Source organism: Hemibagrus wyckioides, linkage group LG10 (genome assembly GCF_019097595.1).
Source record: "Hemibagrus wyckioides isolate EC202008001 linkage group LG10, SWU_Hwy_1.0, whole genome shotgun sequence".
Classification (NCBI taxonomy): domain Eukaryota; kingdom Metazoa; phylum Chordata; class Actinopteri; order Siluriformes; family Bagridae; genus Hemibagrus; species Hemibagrus wyckioides.
The window spans coordinates 13,112,854-13,139,172 of NC_080719.1; the positions used below are offsets into that span (position 1 = coordinate 13,112,854).

The following is a 26,319-nucleotide window of genomic DNA, read 5'->3' on the forward strand; positions in this document are numbered from 1 at the left end:
GATCCAGAACCATGACCATTTATCTACATAACACCTGTATAAATTTTTCACCTAGATTTGCTGCTTGTCAGAAATATCATGGTGTGCATAAATGCTACCACAATATCATAAATAATTCTCAGCAATAATTTTTTTTGATGAGCCATGACTTATTTAATTATTTATTTATTTATTTATTTTTATTTATTTTATAAATTTTCCATATAATTTTTTTTTTTTTTTTACCACGGTTTGTTTATTTTTTGCGTGTTCGTTTTTGACCTGACGGTCATGAGGCTTGAAATCCATATGTAATTTTTCCCAATTCATTTTATTTACAATTTAATTTTTCATGTTTTTTCTCATCTGTTTATTTCTGGCATGTAGGCCATGAGGTATTATTTCCACATGATGTTTTCATGCATTATCTGTTTCTTTTAACATGTAGGGTTCAAGGTTATTTTAATATTTACATATTAGTCATGACTGGAGTTCACATGTTCATTTCAGTGCATAACATACTGAAGTTCACCTTCACATGCTATCCACTATATCAGCATGTTGATAGAATAATAAACTAATTATTAGTAGCTCAGAGATTAAAGGTCTGAACCTGTCCTGTTATGAACTTAATATCTGATTGCTTTAATTGAATTTGTTCTCTTTAACTATAAGTTTCAAGTGACACAAATAGAATAATTAAATATTTTGAACCCTGCCATGATGTCATCAGCATGTCTGAATCTGCCTGTGTGTGAATGTGTGTGTGTTGCTGAGGCTTGTGGAAGTACATACATTCTTTTCCATTGCATTTGCAGACAATCACTCGAATATGAGAAGCAACATGGCCTCTGAAGCTCTGAACACTCTGAAGATCTGTGTGTTTATCATTTGCCTGGCTCTAAAGGGATACTGTGCAGGTACGGCCGCTGCCTTTGGTCTCATATTCTCAGGTGATAATGTTTTTCATAGCTGTTAGGGTTGGAAAGGGGCTCGGCACAAACTGGAGCGGTTAGCACTGGGTGGCCTGTCTGAGCACGCCTTCCACAGATATGCTTTCTGTTCTAATATGGTCTGATATTATTTCTATCATTTTTATATTATATAGTACACATTGACACCACAGTGCTGTTGTATTCTTGATTCTGACTGGTTGGGATGTGATTGCTTTTCTAGTTCTCACTCTAAATCAAATCGCAGGTGTATGCTTACCAACATACACCAAGACTTCCATAGCAATATATACATATAAATACATTTTAAAAATGTTATTATTTAACACAGTAAAACACAAATTCATTGATATTGTGAAGATTTCATTAAGGAGATGTTTATTTAAAACAGCTGGTTAATTTCACTGAAACTCCTCAGATATTTTTTCACATGCAACCTTGTTTTAAATGGGAATACAATGATAATTCCCAATTTCCAGAGGACTTCAGGGATATCCGGCGGTATGTAAAGTACTATGAGAGCCTCTCTTATGACAGAACAGCACTACTGCAGCAGCATCAGCGAGTAAGACGTCATCTCGATCCAGAAACCCAGGTCCTGCATCTGGACTTTGAAGCTTTTCATAGGTAGGTACTTTTTCCTCTGACACTGCCAAAACTCCTGCTGAATTCTGTTTCTTAAATCTGTGGTTTATTTTAGGGTTTTCCGATTACAACTAAAGCCAGACTTTGATGGATTTGCTGAAGATTTCAACGTCCTGTCCAGCAACCAGTCACGGAAAGGCGACCTGTCTCACATATATTCAGGAGTGCTCGAAGGTACAGCAAAGGATACATGCTCATTTTCTATATTAAATAAGCAGTCAAGATTGCAGTAAAGGTTCACACTGGCAAAGCGACAGCTGACCATTAATGGTGTGTGACATGGAGCCACAATTTTAGCAACAAGTGAAATTTGAATATTTTCACAATTCTGTGGCACATGTAGTCCAGTGTTTCTTCAGTTCCCCACTCACAATTTCAGTTCTCCCCACAGTGAGCCTTCTTGTCATATATGATCATTCACTAAATGATTCCTGGGATTCTTTACATTTTTTTCCCTAAGCTTGACCTAAATTTGTTTGACTTTATAAATGCTGTAATTATCCTAATGTCCTAAACACTCTGTATTGTGCTCTACCACAAAGACGAGGTCGGATCTTCATGCCAGGGGTCAATCCTCAAGGGCCAGTTCGAAGGCTCCATCAAAACCTCCAATGGGACTTTCTACGTGGAACCCATGCAGAGGTACACATCTGAGTCAACAGATAATCACTCTGTCATCTACCATGAGGATGATATCGGTAAGTTATTAGTTTATTGTCTTGGTTTAGAAACCGTTACTGTGATGAGCCAAGATATTGTTAGTGTTGTTTGCTTGAGTTTTGTACTGGACAGAAGTGGACGTCATGAATTTATTAGCTAGTAATATAAAAAAGTGCAGTATGTCCATTGATTCCAGTGACCAATTACTGATCACTGTTATACCTGAAGACAATCACTAATCACCACTGTTTAAAAAAAAAAAAACCCAACCCTCCATCTTCATTGTTCCTGAGGGCCAATCCCTGTTCACCTTTGTACCCAATGACTAATAACTGGTCTAATATCTTTCTGATATGTTAATGATCATAATGATTCAGTGACTTAGTCTATGCCACTATCTAGTGTCTTCTAATACATGTTTGTTCCTTTTGAAACATACACTATATTGCCAAAAGTATTCGCGCACCCATCCAAATAATCAGAATCAGGTGTTCCAATCACTTCCATGGTCACAAGTGTATAAAATCAAGCACCTAGGCATGCAGACTGTTTTTACAAACATTTGTGAAAGAATGGGTCGCTCTCAGGAGCTCAGTGAATTCCAGCGTGGAACTGTGATAGGATGCCACCTTTGCAACAAATCCAGTCGTGAAATTTCCTCGCTCCTAAATATTCTACAGTCAACTGTCAGCTGTATTATAAGAACGTGGAAGTGTTTGGGAACGACAGCAACTCAGCCACGAAGTGGTAGGCCACGTAAACTGACGGAGCGGGGTCAGCGGATGCTGAGGCGCATAGTGCGAAGAGGTCGCCAACTTTCTGCAGAGTCAATCGCTACAGACCTCCAAACTTCATGTGGCCTTCAGATTAGCTCAAGAACAGTGTGCAGAGAGCTTCATGGAATGGGTTTCCATGGCCGAGCAGCTGCATCCAAGCCATACATCACCAAGTGCAATGCAAAGCGTTGGATGCAGTGGTGTAAAGCACGCCGCCACTGGACTCTAGAGCAGTGGAGACGCGTTCTCTGGAGTGACGAATCGCGCTTCTCCATTTGGCAATCTGATGGACGAGTCTGGGTTTGGCGGTTGCCAGGAGAACGGTACTTGTCTGAGTGCATTGTGCCAAGTGTAAAGTTTGGTGGAGGGGAGATTATGGTGTGGGGTTGTTTTTCAGGAGCTGGGCTTGGCCCCTTAGTTCCAGTGAAAGGAACTCTGAATGCTTCAGCATACCAAGACAGTTTGGACAATTCCATGCTCCCAACTTTGTGGGAACAGTTTGGAGCTGGCCCCTTCCTCTTCCAACATGACTGTGCACCAGTGCACAAAGCAAGGTCCATAAAGACATGGATGACAGAGTCTGGTGTGGATGAACTTGACTGGCCTGCACAGAGTCCTGACCTCAACCCGATAGAACACCTTTGGGATGAATTAGAACGGAGACTGAGAGCCAGGCCTTCTCGTCCAACATCAGTGTGTGACCTCACAAATGCGCTTCTGGAAGAATGATCAAAAATTCCCATAAACACACTCCTAAACCTTGTGGACAGCCTTCCCAGAAGAGTTGAAGCTGTTATAGCTGCAAAGGGTGGACCGACGTCATACTGAACCCTATGGATTAGGAATGGGATGTCACTTAAGTTCATATGCGAGTCAAGGCAGGTGAGCGAATACTTTTGGCAATATAGTGTACTTATCACTCTCATAGCTCCATTCCAAAACTGAAGAAAAAGACTTCAGACAAACATTTTGGCTGATTAACTGCATCAAGTGTAAATGAATAATTGTGTCGATTTTATTACTTTGCATCCAAGAGCATTGTAGCTCAGCAGTTTAGAGTTTGCTTTATTGATCTGTTGTTCAAATGTAATTACTATCACAGAGCCAACACACATGTTCCCCATGAGCAAGACCTTCACCTCTCAGCTGCTCAGATCTTTGGATAAAACAATCGTTCAAATGAATAAACATAAAATATGATTTTACGTTCGGAAATGTTTAAAACCAAAAGACAAAATCAGTTACTTTATACAAATTCAGTGATTTTTAGCTTATATATATAATTATATATATTGTATTGTGTCAGAATATTGTATATTTTTACAATACAGGTTTAGAGTTTCAAGACATTGGCTGTGGGTTGGGGGGATTTGGGGGCTGTTATGCTTGTAGATGTTGGTGGGGGGCTAAATGTTCCCACAGGGATATGTATACGTATTTCAAACACTTTTGACCTGGCCTGGACATTTGGGTTTGATTTAGATGTAGTTTAGCTTTAAGTAGCTGCTTGGCATGGTGTACTGATCTTCTCTAACTAATCTTGAGCACTTTGTTCAGCTTTGATCAGAAGGTTTACTGTTAATTCCTAGAATAAATTGCAGCTCAGCCATTGATGGTGTTTTTCTTATATCAGTGCTAAACTCTATAACAGTGTTATCGGGGATATTATCAAAGCAAGTTCTGTAAATGTTCTGTAAAGATCCTACATGTTAAATTGATTATATAAAGTTTATAGTTAATATATGCAGAATGTTGTTGTTTAATTAATAATTATTACAGTACATCAGTGTAAGAGCCTCCCAAGGGAAATAATTGAGTCTGTGTGTGTGTGTGTGTGTGTGTGTGTGTGGATTTATGTTAGATTCACCTTCCATGTTGCGTGTGCTGAAATGTAACTCTGTAATACTGTATATCTGAAGGTAAACAATGACTTGAGCGTGTGAGCCGTCATGGTCATACTCAGTCATGTGATTGCAGTTACACCAGCACTGCATGAAGGTTACCCTCGGGCATTTCCCAGGCTCCGGCTAGTTACTTATACATTACATAAAACATGTACACATTAAACACTTTTAATCATCTCCGTTTTTGCATGTTCATTAAGAGACCCTATAAAGCCTATAGTTTAATGTATAACTTTATGAACCTGTTCACTTGAAGAGCACATGATGCTGAAATGAATCTCCAAGTGTCCTTGAACAGACCAGCATTAATGTATACACATCCTTGAAATCTCCAGATGGAAAAACTTGCAAGGTTTCTGGCATGTACGGAAGGAATACAACTTGATCACGAGGCCTGCAAGGAGTCATTTAGCTTTCACACAGTGCTGCCTCTGGAACACCAGATTCAACATGTTCACTGAGACAAACTCTAATCATGTTCCATTCCTTTACTACTTCACATGGGGTTAATTAAATTACACAGATCGCTGCGTTTTTCTTCTCTGAGTCAGTCGGTTTTCGCAGACCCAGGTTTAATGCTAGAATTAGCTCACATTATTTTGAGAAAGATTCATGTCATAATTCATCATAGTCTTTTCTCATTTGGTTAAATTTGGTTACTACTGTTCTTTCTTTCTTTCTTTCTTTCTTTCTTTCTTTCTTTCTTTCTTTCAATCAAGACTTCTTGGATTTACTTTAAACACAATACCATAATAGTTTTGGATCAATAATAGCCACATTAGCATTTTTGGTTTAAATCCTGCAACTATGTTGTCAGTACTGAAAATCTAAGGGCCAACTTTTCTAGCCAACAATTTAAGATTCTGATGATGGATATACTGTATGCTGTTTTCATTTCCACTGTTCCTCTGCACAGGGAAAAGCTGGGGTTATTTTCTAGGTTTTCCAGTTTTCACTGATTGTGTGTCTTGATCCCCTCATGCAGAGGCCTGCAGCCTTAAGCCATGGTCTGGAAGTCATTTCTATAAATGGGTCAGTGGCTGAGAGTTACCCTCTCATGCTGTGTCCCACTTTCCAGATCAAAGGGACAGATCCTTCTGCGCCATTTACTCACACTCCTGCCTCGTTAGTATAGTGAAATTTCTTCTGGCTGGTTGCTGTACATTTGGGTGGTGTGATCTGATCACACAGACTCTCTATTGCATCACGGTCAGCTGGGAGAGGAACAGCATGTATTTAATATTTAAATAATATTTTTTATTATTTTAATAATGTATTTAAAATTTAAAATCTTTGGGCAAGTGAGCCATTGTCGAGAGGGATGTCAGGTTGTCAGAATTAATTACTATCATTTTGGTCAAGACTGGGAGTTCTGTACTGTGGAGTCATGTTGAAATTCATAATGGGGTTTGCTATTTGGGTCATTGGGATAGGTTTTGTCATTTGGGTAGTCAGGATCGGGAGATTTGGGTTGTTGGGATGGTGCATTGCTGACTGGGTAATCAGTATAGTATATAACAGTATAGCATTATCAGAATATTGCTAATGGGGATCACATGTTGCCGATTGAGTAGTAAAAATGGGACATTGTCATTTGGGTATTAAGAATAGGTTATTGTTGTCTGCTCAGGATGTGTTCTTGCTGATTAGGTAATCAGGATGGCTCATTGTCATTTGGGGCAATCAGCATGGGACAGCATTGTTTGGGTATTCAGAATGGGGTGCTGTCATTTGGATAGCAGGGATTGGGAGATGACTTGCTATTTAAGTCTGAGGTCAAGTCCCAAGTCAAGACTGATAAATCCAATTCAACTTCCGAATTACAGGTTTCAAGTTTTAATGTGCTCTTTACCAAATTTAAGGCCAGAGTAATAATTATTGTACTATATTTATACAAATCTTTAATGTTCATCACAAAATGAATAACATTGGCTATAAAAATGTAATATTTTACTTGAAATTAAATGAGGTGTAGATTACCTTCATTAAGGGTATCCATCAATCTGAGTTTTATTTGGCTTTGCTTTGGGATCAGCTTTGTGAAGAAAATGCTGATTTTTGTTGTTGTTTTTTTTTTAAGTTGTTGCTTTTGCCTCTAATATTCTTGAACCACAGGTTCTACATGTTTTGCAAACAACACAATCTTTGTGAGTATCGTTACTGCAAGTGCCTCAATCATCAGGGAATGAGTGATTTGATTTAGTACACATTTATATGACGTAGAATTTTTCATTTTTGGTTTTGAAAATGTATCAACACTTTCCAGGTCAAAGGGCTTGAGTCCAAATGGAGTCTTAAATCATTGTTTCAAATGTCAATGCCAAGTTGCAAGTATTTTTTAAAATTATGTCAAGTCTGCAAATTTGTGACTGAAGACCACAACACTGGGGTGGACGATATGCGGTATTGCCATCTGCTTATTTGGAACTTTATTGTCGTGGGCCTTCAGGAGGAGCTGATGTCATTTATGTAGTCAGAATGGGATTGTGAGGATGTGACTGAAATAGACAGTTAAATGAATTAAATAACTGCTAGTGAATAAAACAAGCAAAATATCAATCAAATTAAAATATTTTTAATTGTGTGCAAACAAAAAACAAGCTTAATCATGCTTTTTGACTTTATTTACATGCACAATATTGTCTCTTATACACTTTGTGTAAAATCCTTAACCAGATCACGACAAAAGATTTGGATTTGTCTTTAGTTTTGTAAAAGGGTTATTCATATACATATAATGATTCATTTCTCAGTGTGTGTAAGCACTGATGTAGTATTAGATAATACATAACAGGTTGCTGAAAGTCCATTAAAATGTCTGTCATCAGTGTACATTAGGGCCAATGTCAATTGATCTATTATCTACAAAGTCTATGATCTGTTTTAGTTAAAAGCGACATTCTTTAAAGCAACAATTTCCAACAAAGCAACATTCCAGGACTGAAGTTCATTCTGGATCACTGCAATCAGTGTCTGTATGCTCCGAGCTGAAACATTCCTCAGAAAGCCCAAAGACTGTGATACAGTTGAGAAACTGCAGATAGCAAATGAACGCTGGCTCACATTTTCCGCTTTCATCCAGCACAATCTTTCTGCCAAAACAAAGCTGCTTTATCAAACTCTTAGGCATGATGTAGGACGAGGTTACAGATGGGTTAGTGAAGGTCCAAAAATGAATCAATTATTAGATATGGTTGGTTACGTGTTGGCAATTTATTGGAGTTCAAAATGTCCTGAAAGCCATAAATGTGTTTGCTTAAAATTGAGCCATGTTCAGCTGACAATACAACTGCAGATTCCATAATAACCCTGATGTCTCTAAGTATATTTGGCATGGGATTATCTTCTGTCTGCATATAAGCCCAATCATAACACTATAACGTTTTAATACAATGTCTAATGTTTTTCTATTTTATTTCTACCTTTATGAGCTTGTAAGAAAGTTTCAGATGACATCTGGTAGAGCTCAAAAACTTCACGCATACCTACTTCCGTTTAAAATCCTATTAAAGATACAGATATGTGGAGCAGTAAACAGACACAGATGCAGATAGTGAGGTGTTACACCCATAGTGTAGAATTTGTTTTATGCATTTCTTCTTGCTTTAAAGAACCTATCAGTAATATTAGTTTCTAAACCTAACTACCTTGGTACCATCTTTTTACACCAAAATAGTTAAGCAGTAAATCTACTTCACACCCAACTTTCAACAAAAATCTCATAATACTGGATCATTTTCCTTTTCAGTAGTAAAAAATGTCCAAGACCAAGTTGTCCTCCTGCCTCAGAGACCCATTTTGACTTATTTTAAGTCCATGGTTACTTTGCAGTTTAACAGTTTAAGTGTGTGTGTGTGTGTCTGCAGATGACGTACCGATGGTAGGTGGCCGTGCTGGATTCTGTGGTACAGACCGGCTGCAGAGTCTTTTCCAGCGCCTCAGACAGGTCAGACATGATGTCACCGTCACACACACATATAAACACACACTATATTCAGACTGTTTCACTCCACTGACTCCACTCCCATCCTGGGTGTTTTCATAGCCAAGTTTAATCAGCTTCATCAAGAAATCAGGACATAGACTTAACCTCAATATCTCCACCCATGAACCTTGGGAATGTTCGGGGTTCTTTGTAGACTAGCTATAAATGTGCTGTCCTTCTGTATGCACACTTTTTGTCTGATCAATCTTTTTTCACATTGCCATGACATTTTTGTTGAACAACAATTACATGTCAGCCAAAAAGGAAAAAAACAAAAACAGATAAAAAAATATATTTAGTAATAATCTTTAAGTTTAAATCTAACTCTACATGGTCATAACTGCTTTTTCGTGTAAAATGAAAACTTTATCTATTCTGGACAATCCTGTAAATTATTATTATTAGACTAAAATTCTACAAAACCTGTTTCCTCTCCAAACATTTCTTACATCACCTAGGCTCAAAAACTGCACCTTAGTTAATGTTTAAGTTTTTAGTGTCATGCAGAACGCACCCTTAAACTCAACCTAGATATTTTAGCCAACCATCAAAATAACAATGATTGGTCCTAGTCTTAGCCTCAAGTGCTTTTAACATCTGGTTTGTGAGAGTCAAGCTACACTGTGTCTCAATTTGCTGTGTGCAGGAACAATTTTTAAAATCACTTTTCCCTCCATGATAATCTGTGCTTGATCACTTGCCTGGCAAAACATCTATATATAGCATTAGGGAGAATTAGAAATTTGTTTCCTTAGCCTTTGGAATTCATTCTTTACATTTAATTGATAAATTTCCAGGTTTTAATCATAATATATTGTCATACCTTGAACTAAAGGTATGGTTTTGTCAGATGCTAATGATGTTAACAGCAGTTATTGTTCATGAATGGGCTATGCGGTCATTCCAATGTATAAAAGCCATTGTTTCTGGAGTATTTTAATGACAAAAACAAACCCTCTCATCAGGTGGCCTGTACATTCCACTGTATTTTTTGATCATTTTTGGATATTGTATAAACAGATGTGGACAGTTCCCTTGTCCTGCTTGTTTTATATTAACCCCTCTGTCAACCCTGCAGGATGAACCAGTGCCCAGGTCAAAACGTACAGTAGACCAGTCCAAAACTAGCTGTCTTCTCCATCTGCATGTGGACTATTTGTTCTATCAGCGGTTTGGCAGCATCGAGGCCGTCGTTGCCCAGGTGAATCCAGAAATCCAATACACACAGGTCATTCAACCCAAATTCAACCTTTATAGGGTGCTAAAGATAAACTGTTCTTCCAGTTAAAACTGAATATTTTATGGTATTTTATATATTTCTGTGTACATTTCTCCTCACCTTGCACTGTATAGTGCTTTCTTTATTGATTACATGAAGAGGCTCTTAGAATTGGTGGGTGGAGAACATAAAGCTCTCTCAAGTTCTGCCAAGTTCATTACCCCCCACTTCCTCGGGATTCTGGGAACTCAGTGTTCTCTCAACTAAATCACACAAAAATCGGACGTCAGGTGATGTTTGTATGCTAAAGATAAGACCGGTACACTCCGTTGTGACTGGGAATGTTGCATTTGGATCCCTTTAACTGTTTTCACACCACATGAGGTCACTTATCCGTGTATTATTTTTGGTTTGGACATTATGTAAGTCTATTTCTATTCTAATAATATCAGATCAAAGCTCATTTATGGGCTCCGTGCCCGATCACTGGCTCAGTCTGTATTACAGTAGTTTGTTTACCTCTGTCACTGGTCTGGTACAACAATAACATAGCCTTCATTCATATTATTACTCTTACAGTTAACATTTTACTCTTTACAGTTGACCTTATACGTATGACTCCAGGCTTATTAATAATTTACTAAATCAATTCAATTTACTAAATCAAGTCAATTTTCTAAATCTGATTTAACTCAGTTTATTAAGGACACCTGCCCACATATTTGGAAACCTCTATATTGTATGACACTTTCTGACCATCTGTATGACCGTATAAATAAATAAATAAGAGGTTATATTGTTTTTCAGGTCTTTAGTGATATTAGGGCTTACTGTGTATTTCTATAGTTCTGTGCCTATACTTGAACATTTCACACTTTTCACAGGTTGCATCATACATGAAAGAAGTAAACAATATATTTCAGAAGGCTGAGTTTGATGGGATTGACGTAATTAACTTCAAAGTGAAATCGATGAAGGTAAGATTTCTTCTCATGTTTATTTCACAAAAATCTACATAAGCTGCTTTGTTCAGTTCCTTTAACAACAAACGTAAACGATTCCACTAGTCATAGCCATGGATAAAAGCATAAAAGTATTATTTTTAAGTTTGTTTTAGAAAAAAACCCAGATGACCCACTCCAGGAGACTTTCATTGGCCCTGAGAAGCTGCTGAGTCTTTATTCAGAAATGAACTGGGGAAACTACTGCCTGTCCTACCTGCTGACCAACCGTGACTTCAATGGCATCCTCGGTCTGGCCTGGGAGGGAAAGCCTGGTGAGATTTGTTCAGTTACTTAAAAGTATCAGGAACTCATGATCCAAATGATCCAAGTATCAGGAGCTCATGATGCAAATTTTCACAAAGGCTATTTATTTAGCATTTGGTCTTAGAATAGGAAAGATTCTCCGCACTCTCAATTAGCAAATTAACTTTTCAATTTTTGTTTGATAATCTCCAACAGGATTTGAAACATAGTGTATTTACATGCAAAGATTTTTTTTACCGATCTGAATGAATTCATTCCTGTTGCAGATTCCAAATAAATTGTTGATATCAGGGGTCAACAGTCTTATCCACAAAGGCACTGGTGTGGCTGCAGCCTTTTATTTCATCCAGGAACCACATCTGATTCAACCTGTTTAGTTATTTTAGCTTGGTCTCCATTCAAGCATCACTTGCATCTCCTTTTCGGCTAGCATGAACACCTCCAGCCACACTGGCACTTTAAATGCAAAGCCCCATGGTTTATATGGATCCTAAACTGGGCAGAATGCATATGTGCATACAGGGAGCGAGGTTTAGTGTCAGTGTTACCATAGCAACAACGACTTACCATAGCAGATTTTAATTAACAAGATTTAACTTTTCTGGTTAAAAAATTGAATTGACAGTGAGAAGAATGGTTTGTGAGTACAAGAAAGTTGATCAACAATTTTACATTTGCCTGTGCAAGGATGCTTTAGTTGCTGAAGATAACATACAATGCACACCTTATCCACTGGTGTAATACATTTACTCATTTTCTATCAACATTATATGTCATTGTCTGCACAGACAGTAAAAAATAGACACAAAGTTTTATACAGTTATTATTTTTCTCACCAGATATAGTTAAAATAATTATCCACCCTGTTTGATTACAAATGAGTAATATATTTTTTTAATGACCTCTGATGATAGATTCTGACAGAGTTACCAGTCAGATTAAAATTTCTGGACATTCAGATTAAATTGGTCAAACATAAAACTCATCCTCACATAATCGCATTCCTTATTCATTACTCCAGTCCCCATAACATCACATGCTCCTGCATTCTTACTAATAACTATATGAATATAGTTGGCCCCTGCACCGCCAAGCTGCCACCGCTGGGCCCTTGAGCAAAGCCCCCAAACCCCCCTTAACTCCAGGGGCGCTGCATCATGGCTGACCCTGCACTCTGACCCCAAACCTCCAAGAATGGGATATGCAAAGAAAGAATTTCACTGTGCAGTAATGTATATGTGACAAATAAAGGCTACTTACTTAACTTAATATGCATACGATCGTGACTAGTCCAAATATTTAACTTCAATATTCAATGCAGAGATTGATTGTAAATATTAAATCTAAGAAATTATATTTTCTGTGGTGTCTGATCCTCTACTGCATTACAATAGCATTCTGATTTAAGATAATGGATCGTGGGAGAATTCCACACTATATAGTATGCCTTTGCTTGCAGATGCTGATTAGGGTTCAATGTGGAAAAGTTTCTGGAATGTTCCTTTTGTCTATAGCTGTTCCTGAGGTGACTTCATATAAAAAACAGTGCGAGCTGATAACATCATCCACCATCATAACACATTTCCTCCTGCAAACTGGTGTGACAAGGGGCGTTCTAGGCAAAACAGCAGGCATGATGTAAAGTTCAGATAAACGGCCCATATAGACTTCCTACTTAGCTGATTACGGAAATATCCTATTCATGCAACATTATTAAACATGTTAGCCAGATGCTCTGTATAAACCCTGGTTTGTCTACATTCACTGTGTTGGGATCACTGTCTACTTTCTCTAAAGTCTTTTTGAGCCTTCCTTGGGGGTTATTTTGGTATTTGGGAGACCATTATCAGCATGCCAAGTCTTGACATCCTCAGTTCATTTTCCACTCCTACTTCTGAAGTCGAGCCTTTGTCAGAAAATCCTTTGTGTTCTTATTTATGTTTATCTACTCATCTCATACCTTATTTCATGCATCCACATATCATCTGATCTGTCCATTAGATCCTGAAGAATGAATGAATGTGACATAAACTTATTATAACAGTGATAGAAACGAAATTAAATGTTGTAATATAACTCAACAACAGAGAATGGCAGTTCCATCCAAGTCAATGAGTTCGTTTAAGCTTTGAGTTATGATTTGCACTGTGAATTTTGAGCATTTTTTCATCTGCAGTTAGGGTATCTGTGCTGTCAGGGATGGGACATTCTGCAGCAATTAACTTGTAATAGGTTACCAAAAATGGGGAAAAGGTTTTGCTTTTTTCATTTACTGATTTGTCTTTTGGGAATTAGATTAAGACCAAAGCTTTGATATCTCATGGTCTTTATTTATGTATTTGGGTAAATTATGCTAATTTAAGGTTTCATTTCACATTTGGCTGTTAATTAATTACAGTATATATAATATGAATTACTGTCTTCTTAATTACTATATATAATATCCTAGAATTCTTTTTTAGAAATACAATTTTTATGTAAATAGTCAGCAACATATAAAATAATGAGAATAGGATAGACATTGTATTAAATGTGAAAAGAAATATGTAAGAAATATGCAAGGAAAAACAGGAAAAATAAATTATGGAATAGAGATATCTTCTGTTTTGAGGCTGGTAAAAAAATAAAAAGCAATTTTTCAATAAGTAGACAAAATTCTTGCTAAGGATCTCATAATGTACATGTGCACGTTTAATATGATGTCAGTTAGTGAGTAGTTTATATAAGAAAGGAAACATAATATAATGGAGATTAAAAATGAGCAGGTGTTGTATACACTCTGATATTTTAAGCATTACCCATTTCTGCAGTGTGAAAGGCGTAAAAAATTTTGACCCTGATCACGTTCCTGTGGTGTTTCAGATTTTGTTCCGTTGTTCTGCTGTACAGATCAATGACAATGCCTGCTGTGTTTCGTCTTAGCAGGAGGTGATAATCAACTCAGGCAATCATTGTTGTTGTCAGCTGCGTGAGACGAGATTGGATGAAAACAGGGGCGTGAGCCATCACAAATGGTGACGTGTTGAGAAAAGTATGCGACCTGACCCACCATCTCTGCCTCCCCCTTTCCCAAATTTAAACCAGAAACAAAAAACAATGGAATGAGCGCATTCCTCATGTCGGATTAGTCTCCATGGTGATAGACTGACATGGACAGGTTATGCACAAAATGTGTAATAACCTTATTTTTCATCCAGAGATTTTGTCATTACTTTTTCTTGGTTCAGTAATCAAACATATGATCCACACATCACATGGAAGAACTGTTGGATTTTGTGTTGTGGATAAATAAACTGAACTAATCTGGGTTGGCACTGGAATGTAAACTCGTCGACCTCCCATGAACAATGCCTACACCACAACAAAAGCCCCTCATGGCTTTGGTATGAGCATTGGGACTTATTTACGCTTTGCCGTTTCATGCTGACTTACAAAGAGCTTATGACCACAATCAGGAACAGAAGTTTGTCTGAGTTATCTCTATGTTTTTGTTGTGCTCCATATTCAATTAGATATCTTTTTATAATTATATAATATCGGTTTGAGAATGCAAGTTTAAGATATATGCAGACAAATGAACACACTTACTTCTCTGCAAACTGCCTTGCAACATTACCTAAATACCGTATAGTTCACTGAGATATAAATCTGAGTCTCAGTAGAAACACTCTGTTTTTCTTCCAACAGTTTTTAAGCAGCTATTATTCACACATCATTGACTCATATAAGTGGAATGTGGCAATTTTTAGATTTTTTTTTTTTTTATCCCAGCATGATGATATCCTTAGATGAAACTGTTGTAAAGTTCCCTCCTGCTGTGGCAATGGCTTTGAAAAGTCACTGAATCGCAAACATCTTTGAGGATTTCGTTTCCTCTCACCAGGCAGATTGCAGAAACATTGTTGAATTTTCAAAATAGCTTATAGACATTATGTAGGTAATTTGTTGGAGACCAGTTAAGGTGATTTTATTTTAAATCTGATGCAATATATGGTTGGTTCTTTTGGTTTCCAAAGCAGGCAGTAACTGGGACAGTTCCTTTAAGACACTAGAGCATATTTATGTCATCAGAGATCACAAAACTTGTCCTAGTGTGACCCTTCACAGCTAACGGTTTACACATGGACTTGTATGACAGATGCTCCACAGAAACAACATGTGTAATCCTTGGTGAAGTTTTCTGTAAAGGGACGTTCACTTAACATTGACAGAAGGAGTCTCCATTGTAACAGTCAGACTTAAAGCTGTAACTTTAGGAAAAGTCTTCAGGATAAAGGAGCTATACTTTGTGGTTTAAAGTTAAAGCTGTCCTATAAACTTTGAGAGAATTTGCAGAGAGGTTGCCCAGGGAATGATATATATGATGTGCACAGCTGCTAAAATGTCTGTGAAAACCCATATTTACGGATGTTGCACAACAATAAATTTAGCTAAAAGCATGTAAAACATTTGACATGCTGTTCTTTAATAAATGACTTTTTGTTGTGGTATGTGAGAAATAAAACATTAAAACAGTCGGGTAGAGGGCTAAACTGGTATTTTTAGGAATGGTTCAGTTTCGTTTTCTAACTATTATACTAACGGCAGTAATGTTTTCAGACACTTTTTCAAGCAGTGTTGGATCACATTCTCAGCTTAAGTTACACCAATGCTTGTTGCTATACTACACATGATGGGATCATATGTATAAGGTCTACATGTCCCTCACTAGGGTTGGTTGTTTGTTTTTAGTCAAACATATCTTTGTGTAAGAAACAGAGCTAGATATAACAGAGCAAAGAGATGTGACCTCTGTGGGAGGAAAGTGGCCTTGCCAAAACCCTTACTCAGGCCTCACACTGTTCTCCTGTCATCTCATGTTAAATTTGCTTCATTAATGAATTGAGGTCACATTTATAACAGAGAAATAGTCAATTGGGCAGGAATACAGAAAACTCTCCTGAATTTGTACCACTTCCAATACTGTCAGCCTGCCATCAGCTCCCTGTCTTATGAGCACACATTTCTGTGAATCTGTACAAGTTTTACATGAAAGTGATGCAATCCATCATCTTGTTTATGTCTACTCTGGCTTGTTAAAGAGCATGGAACATGGAGCAGACCAGATTCTGTACTTTCCAGGAATAGTGTTGGTACAGAAGAGCATTCACAAGCTGCCCAGCTGTCCCTCTTAGGCAACTGGTACAGAGTCGTATGAATGCTTTTGAAGAAGTGGCCAAGGGGGTATAGAAAGGGGGTAAACCAGGCAATGTGACAGATGCATTCGACCTTCAGTGTCTCATATAAACTGCTTCATAGTTGTTGTTCTTATTATTCTTTGGTTATATAAATGTTTTTATTTTTATTTTTATGTATATCCCAATAGTTATTGGTTCAAAATAGTCAGCAAGGTCTTCTGAGATGAGTAGCATAATATAAAATATCATACACATTGAGCAAGATAACTATTTGATAACAATGTATGGGAAAAGTACAGAGAAATTATACTATAAATAATTAGAATTAAAATAAATTCAAAAGTTTGCTACTTTAAAATGTACTCAAGTATTAAATAGTAAAATGTTAACATTTCTTTTATTGAAAGATAATGTATTTTTTTAATGCAGGAACTAAATTCTTATAATACTTATATAAAAATAATTTTAAAGGAACTACGCCTGATCTATAATATTATCTGAAAGCATGATTCAGTCTTTGTAAGTTTGCTGTCTCATATGCATGACTAACCCTAAATTGTTTGCCAATGAATTAGTCAGAAGTCAAATATCCTGTAAGTCACCAATATTTATCAGTAGTTAGAGTTTCACTTGCTGCCTAGCTGATCACATTGGTTATTAGAATTGCTGCTAGTCTAACATGGCATTAGCAAAGAAAACAAGCAAATTAGCAAAAATTTCATCTATTTTTTTTTCCTAAATTAGACAGAGTCCATACCATCTAGGGATCTCATTCTGAGCTCATATGATTGATAAATAGTATACTGTCACTGGCTGAATAAGACAAGAGAAAACCTATGAGATTTGGAACTAGCAATAGTGCAGGGTTTGTTTTTTTTGTTTTGTTTTTTTAAATAATAATATTATTATTATTATTTTTAATAATAATATTTTTTAATAAGTAATAAGTAATAAGTTTTAATAGGTAATAAGTAATAATTTAAAATATATATTTTGTGGAAATATGATTAAGTAGCTGTACAAGTATTAATTTTTAATACACTGGTAGAGTTCAAACAAACCAAAATAAAACTATATATATATATATATATATATATATATATATATATATATATATATATATATATATATATATATATATATATATATATATATATATATATATATTATATTATTAAGTAGGTATGCTTTCCAAACCTGTGACTAATATGCACTTGTTTATCAAAACATTATGATCGATTTACAGTACAGAGGGAAACAATTATGCTGAATGAAGTCTAATGTCTAATAAAGTACATCATGCTAACGTTTAGTCCAGATGTTATTGTAATATTATATTGTAACTAAGGATATTTTAATTTCTATTTGTTTTCTGCAAAGCATGAGTAAAACATATTTTTTCATCAGCTCATGAAAGCCTAACTACATTGCAGTAGATATTCCATCCAACAGAGTTTAGGTCCAACACACCTGGCTTTATATTTAAGCTCTATCAGTGATCATTCCTCTTATGATAACCAAGCAATTTTCCCATGATTATAGTTCCAGGAAAAAATTCTAATGATTATATTTCCATATTAATTTAATTACAGATTAAACTAATATGTTTTGTGCTCTTAGCATTAGATTTAATGCTGTGGAAGGTCTGTGAAACAAGATAGCTTATGTTATCACTTACAAACCAATTCAATGGTATTGTGGAGTAGAATAAAAAAATAAATACTGAATAAAAAAATTGTGTTGAAATTGGAGTGGGGGTTTGTTAGGATTGTCAGGCTTATGAGGAGCTATGGCCATGAAGCCCTGGTAATCCTGACTGACTGCCTTATTTGGGTGGCTCAAGTCTGTAAAATAATAATGGAAGTAATCCTGGATTACAGACTACCTGACCCCCAACATATATAAATTAGTGAATCAGTTAGCATTCATTATCATAAAACCAGATCAATAACTGTGACTCCAACTTGTGATAAATCACACATTAGACCCCCTCGAAGCCCCTTCAGGAGGGATGACATCACTGAATGGTGCTGTGTAAAATATTAAAGGCCATTTGTTAGTGATCTGTGGTAGATTTCTGGATGGCTTTATATATTTGGTTTTATTTCATATACAAAGGAAATGCTTGTGAGAGAAGAATTGCTGGATCTATGTCCTTCTCAGTTCTTCCTGGACCTGTCACCTGATCTGTTTCTTTGACAGAAAGTCCTAAATCTCCAACTGCATTGCACTAAAATAAAATTGTTTTGCCAAGAACATTGCCAAAAATGATGAGAGAAAGAACAATCATAAAAAAAAAATCCAAGTCGAAGCTCCCTCCTGAGTTCTGCAAACTGAGTTATTGCTTTTGTACAGTACAGTAGGCTGTATCATCCAGCGTTTAAATATAATTGTGTCATGCGTGAAGGAATGGGGATTGCTATTCAGCAGCTTCATTCCTCCTTTCTTCTTCTCTGTTTTCTGTAGATAACTGGGGTGGGATCTGTTCCAAACCCATACAAACACAGGATGGTCAGACATCCAGCTTGAACACTGGTCTGATAACACTGAAGAACTTTGGACGTTACCTTCTGCCCAAGTTCGTCCAGCTGACCTTTGCTCATGAGCTTGGCCACAGCGTGGGAGCTCCTGTGAGTTCAAAACCTTCTCACCATCAATCAGTGAATGACCAGAACTTTACGGTTCTTCAGGATGGGGGTTTCCAATCTAGTGCAGTCATGCTGTTACAGATTAAATTAGTTCATTACTGAAATGTGTGCAACAGAACAGGTCTGTAATTTAATTAAAGGTTCAACTAGACATTATTTTTGAGTTGAGTTGTTTGTGATTTATTGAGAGTCAGATTAAACTCATTCAAGTGATCTATAATTATAAGAAGTATGACTCTATGCCTCTTGGATCCCACTTTGAGAACCATGAGCTTAAGTAGAACTTTTCCATTTTCTATGCCTTCTCTATGCCTTTTCTAAGCCTTCTATGTTTAAAAACAGAGCAGGAGTCCGCAGATTGGGGTAATGCAGTTCCATGTTAATGTCGCCTGAATATCTGGTACTTTCAGGGTGTAGGAAAAGGACCTGGAATGAGGTGCTGGGTTAAAGGCCATTTAGGTGCTTTGTCATGTGCCCTTTGTGTGTCCACTGTTCTGTGATGTGACCTTTTTCCCCAGCTGCTGAAATGCTTTTCAACTGTACCTGCGTCATCAACCCCTGTGCTGTTCACGCTTCTGAGCAGGCCTCAGATTCTTTCTATGCCTTCTTTGCTAAATCTTACCCTGCTGTCTCAGGGTCCATATAAATTAAGGTACTTATGTCAGTAGTTAGACAGCATGCAGAACTGATGTGTAACTGTTTCCAGACATGACTTCTAAGTGTGGAGAGGATCAGAAGATTTCACCTATGATTTATATGAGGATGTTTCTCTGTGACCCAGTTCTCTTATTCCTCCCTGTGAGGTCTTGTCTCAGTATAAATATAATTAACTCCTAACCCTAAATGATTGGTACTTTTCCAGAATTTTGTTTTGATATCTCATTGGTCATCAACCCCTTGTCATTATGCTGATGGTTTATTGTTTTAAAAAAAAAACACTCGGTCCAGGAACCGGTGTATTTATACTAAGATCACTTCACTTACATGAAGGTCAACACCATATACATAAATAATAAAAAAAAAAATGGCAACAGCAATAATAATAATGATGATAATAATAATAATAATAATAATAATAAAATGCAAACTATACTCATTTATAATTTCACTTTAATATTATAGGCTACTTTGTCTAGATTTATTATATGAAATCCCAGTTAATTCCAGTAAATATATATATATATATATATATATATTTACTGGAATTAACTGGGATTTCATATAATAAATTGTCTAATAGTGTTAGTCTTATATATATATATATATATATATATATATATATATATATATATATATATATATATATATATATATATAAGACTAACACTATTAGACAATTTATTATATGAAATCCCAGTTAATTTCATAACTGATAATTTCGGAGAGCGGGTAGATACAGTGCAGCTGCAAATCACAGGGTTATATTAATGTTCAAATATGTTATATAGCTATATGTGTATATATATATATATATATATATATATATATATATATATATATATATATATATATATATATATATATATATATATTTACTGGAATTAACTGGGATTTCATATAATAAATCTAGACAAAGTAGCCTATAATATTAAATAATATATATATATATATATATATATATATATATATATATATATACACATATAGCTATATAACATATTTGAACATTAATATAACCCTGTGATTTGCAGCTGCACTGTATCTACCCGCTCTCCGTCATGCTTCAGTCACATTCACTGTCTCTGCATTTGCATGTTAGCATGATGAAGGCTCAGATTGTGGTGATCTGGCAATCACTGAAGGGAAAGGATATTTCCTGATGTTCCCACAAGCTACAGACGAGGTGAAAGAGAACAGCGATCGTTTCTCGCCGTGTAGCCTTCGGCACATGAGCCGTTTGTTGAAGATCAAGAAGGACAATTGTTTTGTAGGTGAGATATGAAACTCAACACGTCAGGAGAAGTGGCTAGATCAGGGATGGGCTCTCTAACACCTGGAGGGCCACATCTCTGCATATTTCTGTGTATCATTCATTACTCTGACACACTTGATTCAACTTGTTACGTGTCTGACAATTAAACAATGAGTCAAACGTTTATAGGGCCCATTCTGGATCTTGATGATTTGTCTGCACATGTCTTAGTTTACAATCTGAATCTGTTGGCCTTTATGTGAAGAAAAAAAAAAGACAAACCAAAAACACAAGCGCAAAATCAGAAATTCCACCAGATGAAACATGAAACACAATCAGAAAATTCAAAACAGCAAATTCAGAGCAATGACATAAAATCTGGAAATATAACTGCAAAAATGTGATAGTGAATACAAACTCAAACTCTGGCTCATGAAAACCAATTCAGAAATACGACAGCAAATTAACAAATTTGGAAATGCAAAAATAAATTTATATTCTAAATCATAACAGCAAATTTTGAAATTTCAGAAAAATTCAGAAAAAAAATTCAGAAAATCCACAACAAATTAGGAAACAGGACAGTAAATGCAACAACAAAACCAAAAAAAGGAAGCCGTGTTAGTCAGAAGAAATAATTACTCCTCACTATTATAACATAATTAAGATATTAAGATTGCATTCAATCTTTTCTAGATAACTACATAACCAACTGTTTTTTTTCTTGTGATACTCATAGGCTATGTCCAGAATGCAAATGAGCAAGGACGTACTATTTTGATCCACAAAACTTTTTTTTTTAAATGTCTACAAATTATCAGCTTAAAAAGAAGTTGCCTAAACTGTGTGTGTGTGTATGTGTGTGTGTGTGTGTGTGTGTGTGTGTGTGTGTGTGCGCGTGTTATCACTCACCAGTCAGTGATCAGCCAATCTGTGGAAACCGGATTTTGGAGAAAGGAGAGGAATGTGATGTAGGACTCAATGCAAGTGATCCGTGTTGCTACAGTTCAAAGGAGCCAATAGGAATTCAGTGTCATCTGAAACCTAACAAACAATGCAGGCTGGTATTCCTTCCGTCTCATCGGCTGATTCACACATAACCTTCATGTAGCATTTTGTTCAGCATTTCTTTTAAACAGTTCATCACTTAACCCTCAGGTTTTATTCCTACCTGCTTTACATTGGATATCTGAGCAACGCTAGCTAGAGTTGACTACTAGTCAAAACTACCATTTTGGTTTTGGATTAATATTGTAGCATAAGAAAATCTGAGCAAGAAAGAAATCTATGTGAACTAAGAAATGCTTCTGATTTCCATTAAACTCTTATTTTGTGTTGTATTATGTTGTTATATTATTATTATTATGTTTTTTCCTTCCCTTCAGTCCTAGTCAGGGTATGTGCTGCAGCTCTGGATGTGCCTTCAAAACCTCTGGACTGCTGTGTGAGGAGGACTCAGAGTGTCGGATGAAGAGCATGTGTACAGGAACCTCTGCCACATGTCCTCAACCTGATGCCAAGCCAAATATGACAATGTGCAGTCTGGGCACACGGGTTTGTCATAACGGGGTGTGTCCAGCATTATGTCACGTCTTAGTCTGTGTCCAGACTCTAAATATGTTTGATAGACCAAATGCGTCCTTAAACCACCATTATCCTGTTTTGTTTTATTGTGGTTTTCAGTAAAATCCAGTAGAGTGCAAAGGAAGGTTGTAAATATTGACTATTCAAGAAATACAGAGTGTGAATTTGGAATATATGGCTTTTTAGAGGGGGTCTAATGGTCTGGAAAATGGGAATTATAGAACATGGAGAACTGTTTGGATTGATGAAAAAGTTATAGCTAGTCTGGCATTTGTGAGTTTATATTGTTGTTTTTGCTTGTGTTGCATAGGAATGTTCACGCTCTCTGTGTGTGCTACATGGCCTGGAACAGTGCGACTGTCCAGGGGAGAACAAGAAAGAAAAATGTCATATGTGCTGCCAGCAGAGAGGTAAACACTATGAACCCTGTTTAATGCTTCAAGCAGAATAAGACGAGAAGCATCTGTTTTTTGTTGTGGAATAGTTACTCTCATCTTGCTTGTAATTGATGTCTAGGTGCTATGTACAGACACTTGAAGTTTTGACACTGGACAGTAAAATAAGCTCCTAAAAGTCAAAGTGCAACTTCTGTCAAGTATTACAAGTTTGCGCTGTACATATTTCTAAAAAATGCATTTTGAAAACTTCACCCATTTTTTTAAACAAGCTTCTTATACCGCTTTTAGACAAATTCAGCATGTTCACTGGCTGCATACAGAAAAGGTTATTAATTTCCATATAACAGGCATGGGGATAGTAAGTTAACTTAAGTAAAAGCTTGGGCTATATAAATATCATACTCAATTAAAGTATAGGTATAAAGTCAAAATTTAAAAGTCAAAAGGTGTGACCTTTTGACATTTCAACTAACTTGGGAGTAAAGTAAATATTAAATGATCAAAAATTAACAAAATGTAATTGTGTGGTTGAGCGGCTCTCCAACAATTCTGCACACATCCTTGAAGGTTTGTCTTATTGCTAAAAATGGGAAGATGTGAAAAATCTTTCCACTGTGAGCAAAGGTATTAATAATGGAGGTGTTCGTCACTCGAAGTTACATCTGCTCACTGGAAGTTATTTAACCAGCATTTACATTTTTGGATTCTTTTGTGGAAAGGGCTTGTTTTTTGACAAAAATTATGTTAATTGGATTTCTTTTTTAAAATTTTTAAAAAAAATTTAAAGGAAAAACAATAATAATCAGACAAAATAGCAGCCAGGCAAGAGAAAATGAAAAGAAATATCATGCCATTTTGGACATTTTGAGTGAAAAGTATGCTTTTCTCAGGTAAATATGCAAAATTTGGTATTTGGTATTCAAATTGGATAATACTTAAGTAGAATTCTTACATAAAATACTACTTAAGTATAGTGAAGTACATTTACTCAAGTATTTTCCACCCCTGATCATTAATAATAGTCTTAATGTCTTAATGTTATTACTTATCACTCATCTTTTGTGATTAGGAAACCCCAACACATGCGAAAGCACCAGTTCCTCTGTGCTCTCAACGTACTTTAAGGGAAAGCAGGTGGCATTGTTGCCTGGATCTCCATGCTACAAAAGCCAGGGCTACTGCGATCACTTTCAGACATGTCGTCTGTTGGACGCAGACGGCCCCATCGCCAGACTGAAAAATTTCCACCTCAAACTGCACGAGTATGATGACCTTGCAGACTGGATGAAGGTTTGATTTGCTTTAGAAGTGTATCGCACTACAAAGCATTGTTTTGTATTATTATCCATAAGAACTACAATTTACACAATTTGTAGGTATAAATGTAGTTGATGAGCCAAAACACAAAGCTTTGCAATAGAGCTACAATAGAGCCAAAATAAAATTCTAAATAAATTCAGTTCAATTTTATATATGTATAGTGCTTTTAACAATGGAAATTGTCTCAAAGTAGTTTCACAGAAATATAAAAATACAGAATAAAAATTTAAAATTCAATTATTGATATTATTTATCCCTAATGAGCGTGACTGAGGTAACAGTGGCAAGGAAAATCTCCCTGAGATGATATGAGGAAGAAACCTTGAGAGGAACCAGACAATATTAATAAATATCTGCCCCGAACCAAATCCACAGTATTTTCTGATGTGTGTTTTGGCAGACAGTAGGACCCTGAGTTATCTAAAAACAGGGAAACAATTTACAGTGTAGTTGTACATTATGCAGGTGGCCATTTCAGATCACTAGAATTGCTTCACTTTTAGTCACTAAGATTAGACAATCATCATTGTTTGATATTAATCTGTATTTGCTGTGCTGTGTTTGACAGGCCTACTGGTGGGCGATCCTGCTGGGTATCCTGGGAGTCTCAGCACTAATGGGTGGCACTGTCTGTTTGTTTGGACGCACTCCTAAGAGAGCCGATGAAAAAGAGACGACGCAATAACCGAGCTAGAAACATGCTGGACAATAAAAATGCTAATACAAGCACACTGCTGTTATACAGTTGACAGTATATTTGAGTTTCTCTGCTCATGCTCATTATAAGCACTGATGTTTAATTTTGTATCTAACTCTCTCACATTTGCATTTCACTTAGTTACCTTTTGACCAATCAGAATTCAAACTGCAAAAAGTTTAAACCAGAGGTAGTTTACTTCAGGCAGTGCTAAGTAACGACAGCCTAGCTAGGCAACCATAGCAGGTTTATTTATATAGCACATTACATACACAAACACAATTCAAAGTACTTTACGCAGCTAAAAGCAAGAGGAAACAGACACAGAATAGACATTTTTTTTATTGAAAATTTAAAATGGCACGTATAAAGCTAGGTAGCTAATGTTTGCTAAGTAGTTTAGCATAATGATCAATTGATTATTCATAAAACTTCATGTTTTATTCTGTGATATTCTGAACTGTGAACTCTTATTTTTGCCACGGTTCATTTGAATAGCTTTTGATTGCTTTTGATAACGTTGTACACAGAGGGGGGTGGGAGGGTGGGGGGGTCCAAGAGCTAAGAAATATCAGACGTGAAATCCCCTTCTTAATTTTAGTAATATAAACTCTTCAAATTGTAAATTGTAGTAATGGAAAAGTAAGTAATTTGTACTTTTGTGGAGTTTGTGGACTTTGTGCTGTATTCAGCAGCCTGTGGATCGTATCGCCCTTCTGAGGTTATCACAGCAAAATACAGAGTACAGCTTTATAAATAACTCAGTATTTCAAAGACAGAGTAGCATTCAGAGCTGTATGTGCATTCTGCATGAACACTGACAATTCTGTATTCCACATCGATTTTAAACTGTGCAGTTTTTATACATAAAATTTTTTATACAATTTTTTGTTAAATTGATTATGGCTGATTAAATAATTGCAATATATGTCATTAAAGAGATGTGATTTATTTGGTGATTGGTTGAGTTGCTTTTTTTTTTTTTTTTTTACATATTACAATGCTTCATTTTATACAAGCATTGCTTACAACATTATACTAAAAAAAATATGAACTAGAAAGTAGTTCATAGTTTAAAAGTGGAAAACATCACACATTTAACATTCAGTTGAGCTTCTTGCAGGGTTAGCAGAGTTCTACACTATCAGCTAGGGTCAGATTACTTTATTATGGTTATTTATTAGGTTATTTATG

At 36.1% G+C, this 26,319-nt stretch overlaps 1 protein-coding gene across 2 annotated transcripts; it reads left to right on the plus strand.

Annotated features, from left to right (window-relative positions):
* The first annotated feature begins 725 nt into the window (after positions 1–725).
* si:ch1073-396h14.1 (disintegrin and metalloproteinase domain-containing protein 10) lies at positions 726–26,076 on the plus strand. Of its 2 annotated transcripts, XM_058401136.1 has the most exons (15): positions 728–899; positions 1,412–1,559; positions 1,633–1,751; positions 2,120–2,275; positions 8,784–8,863; positions 9,981–10,103; positions 11,006–11,098; positions 11,229–11,397; positions 19,033–19,196; positions 20,974–21,145; positions 22,042–22,186; positions 22,512–22,695; positions 23,021–23,120; positions 24,178–24,398; positions 24,997–26,076. In XM_058401136.1, the coding sequence occupies exons 1-15, from the start codon at positions 812–814 to the stop codon at positions 25,111–25,113; spliced, it is 2,079 nt and encodes a 692-aa protein (XP_058257119.1). In that variant the 5' UTR covers positions 728–811; the 3' UTR covers positions 25,114–26,076. The 2 variants fall into 2 exon arrangements, with proteins under 2 accessions (XP_058257120.1, XP_058257119.1); XM_058401137.1 differs by lacking the exons at positions 19,033–19,196; positions 20,974–21,145 and having other exon boundaries at positions 726–899.
* The last annotated feature ends 243 nt before the right edge of the window (positions 26,077–26,319 follow it).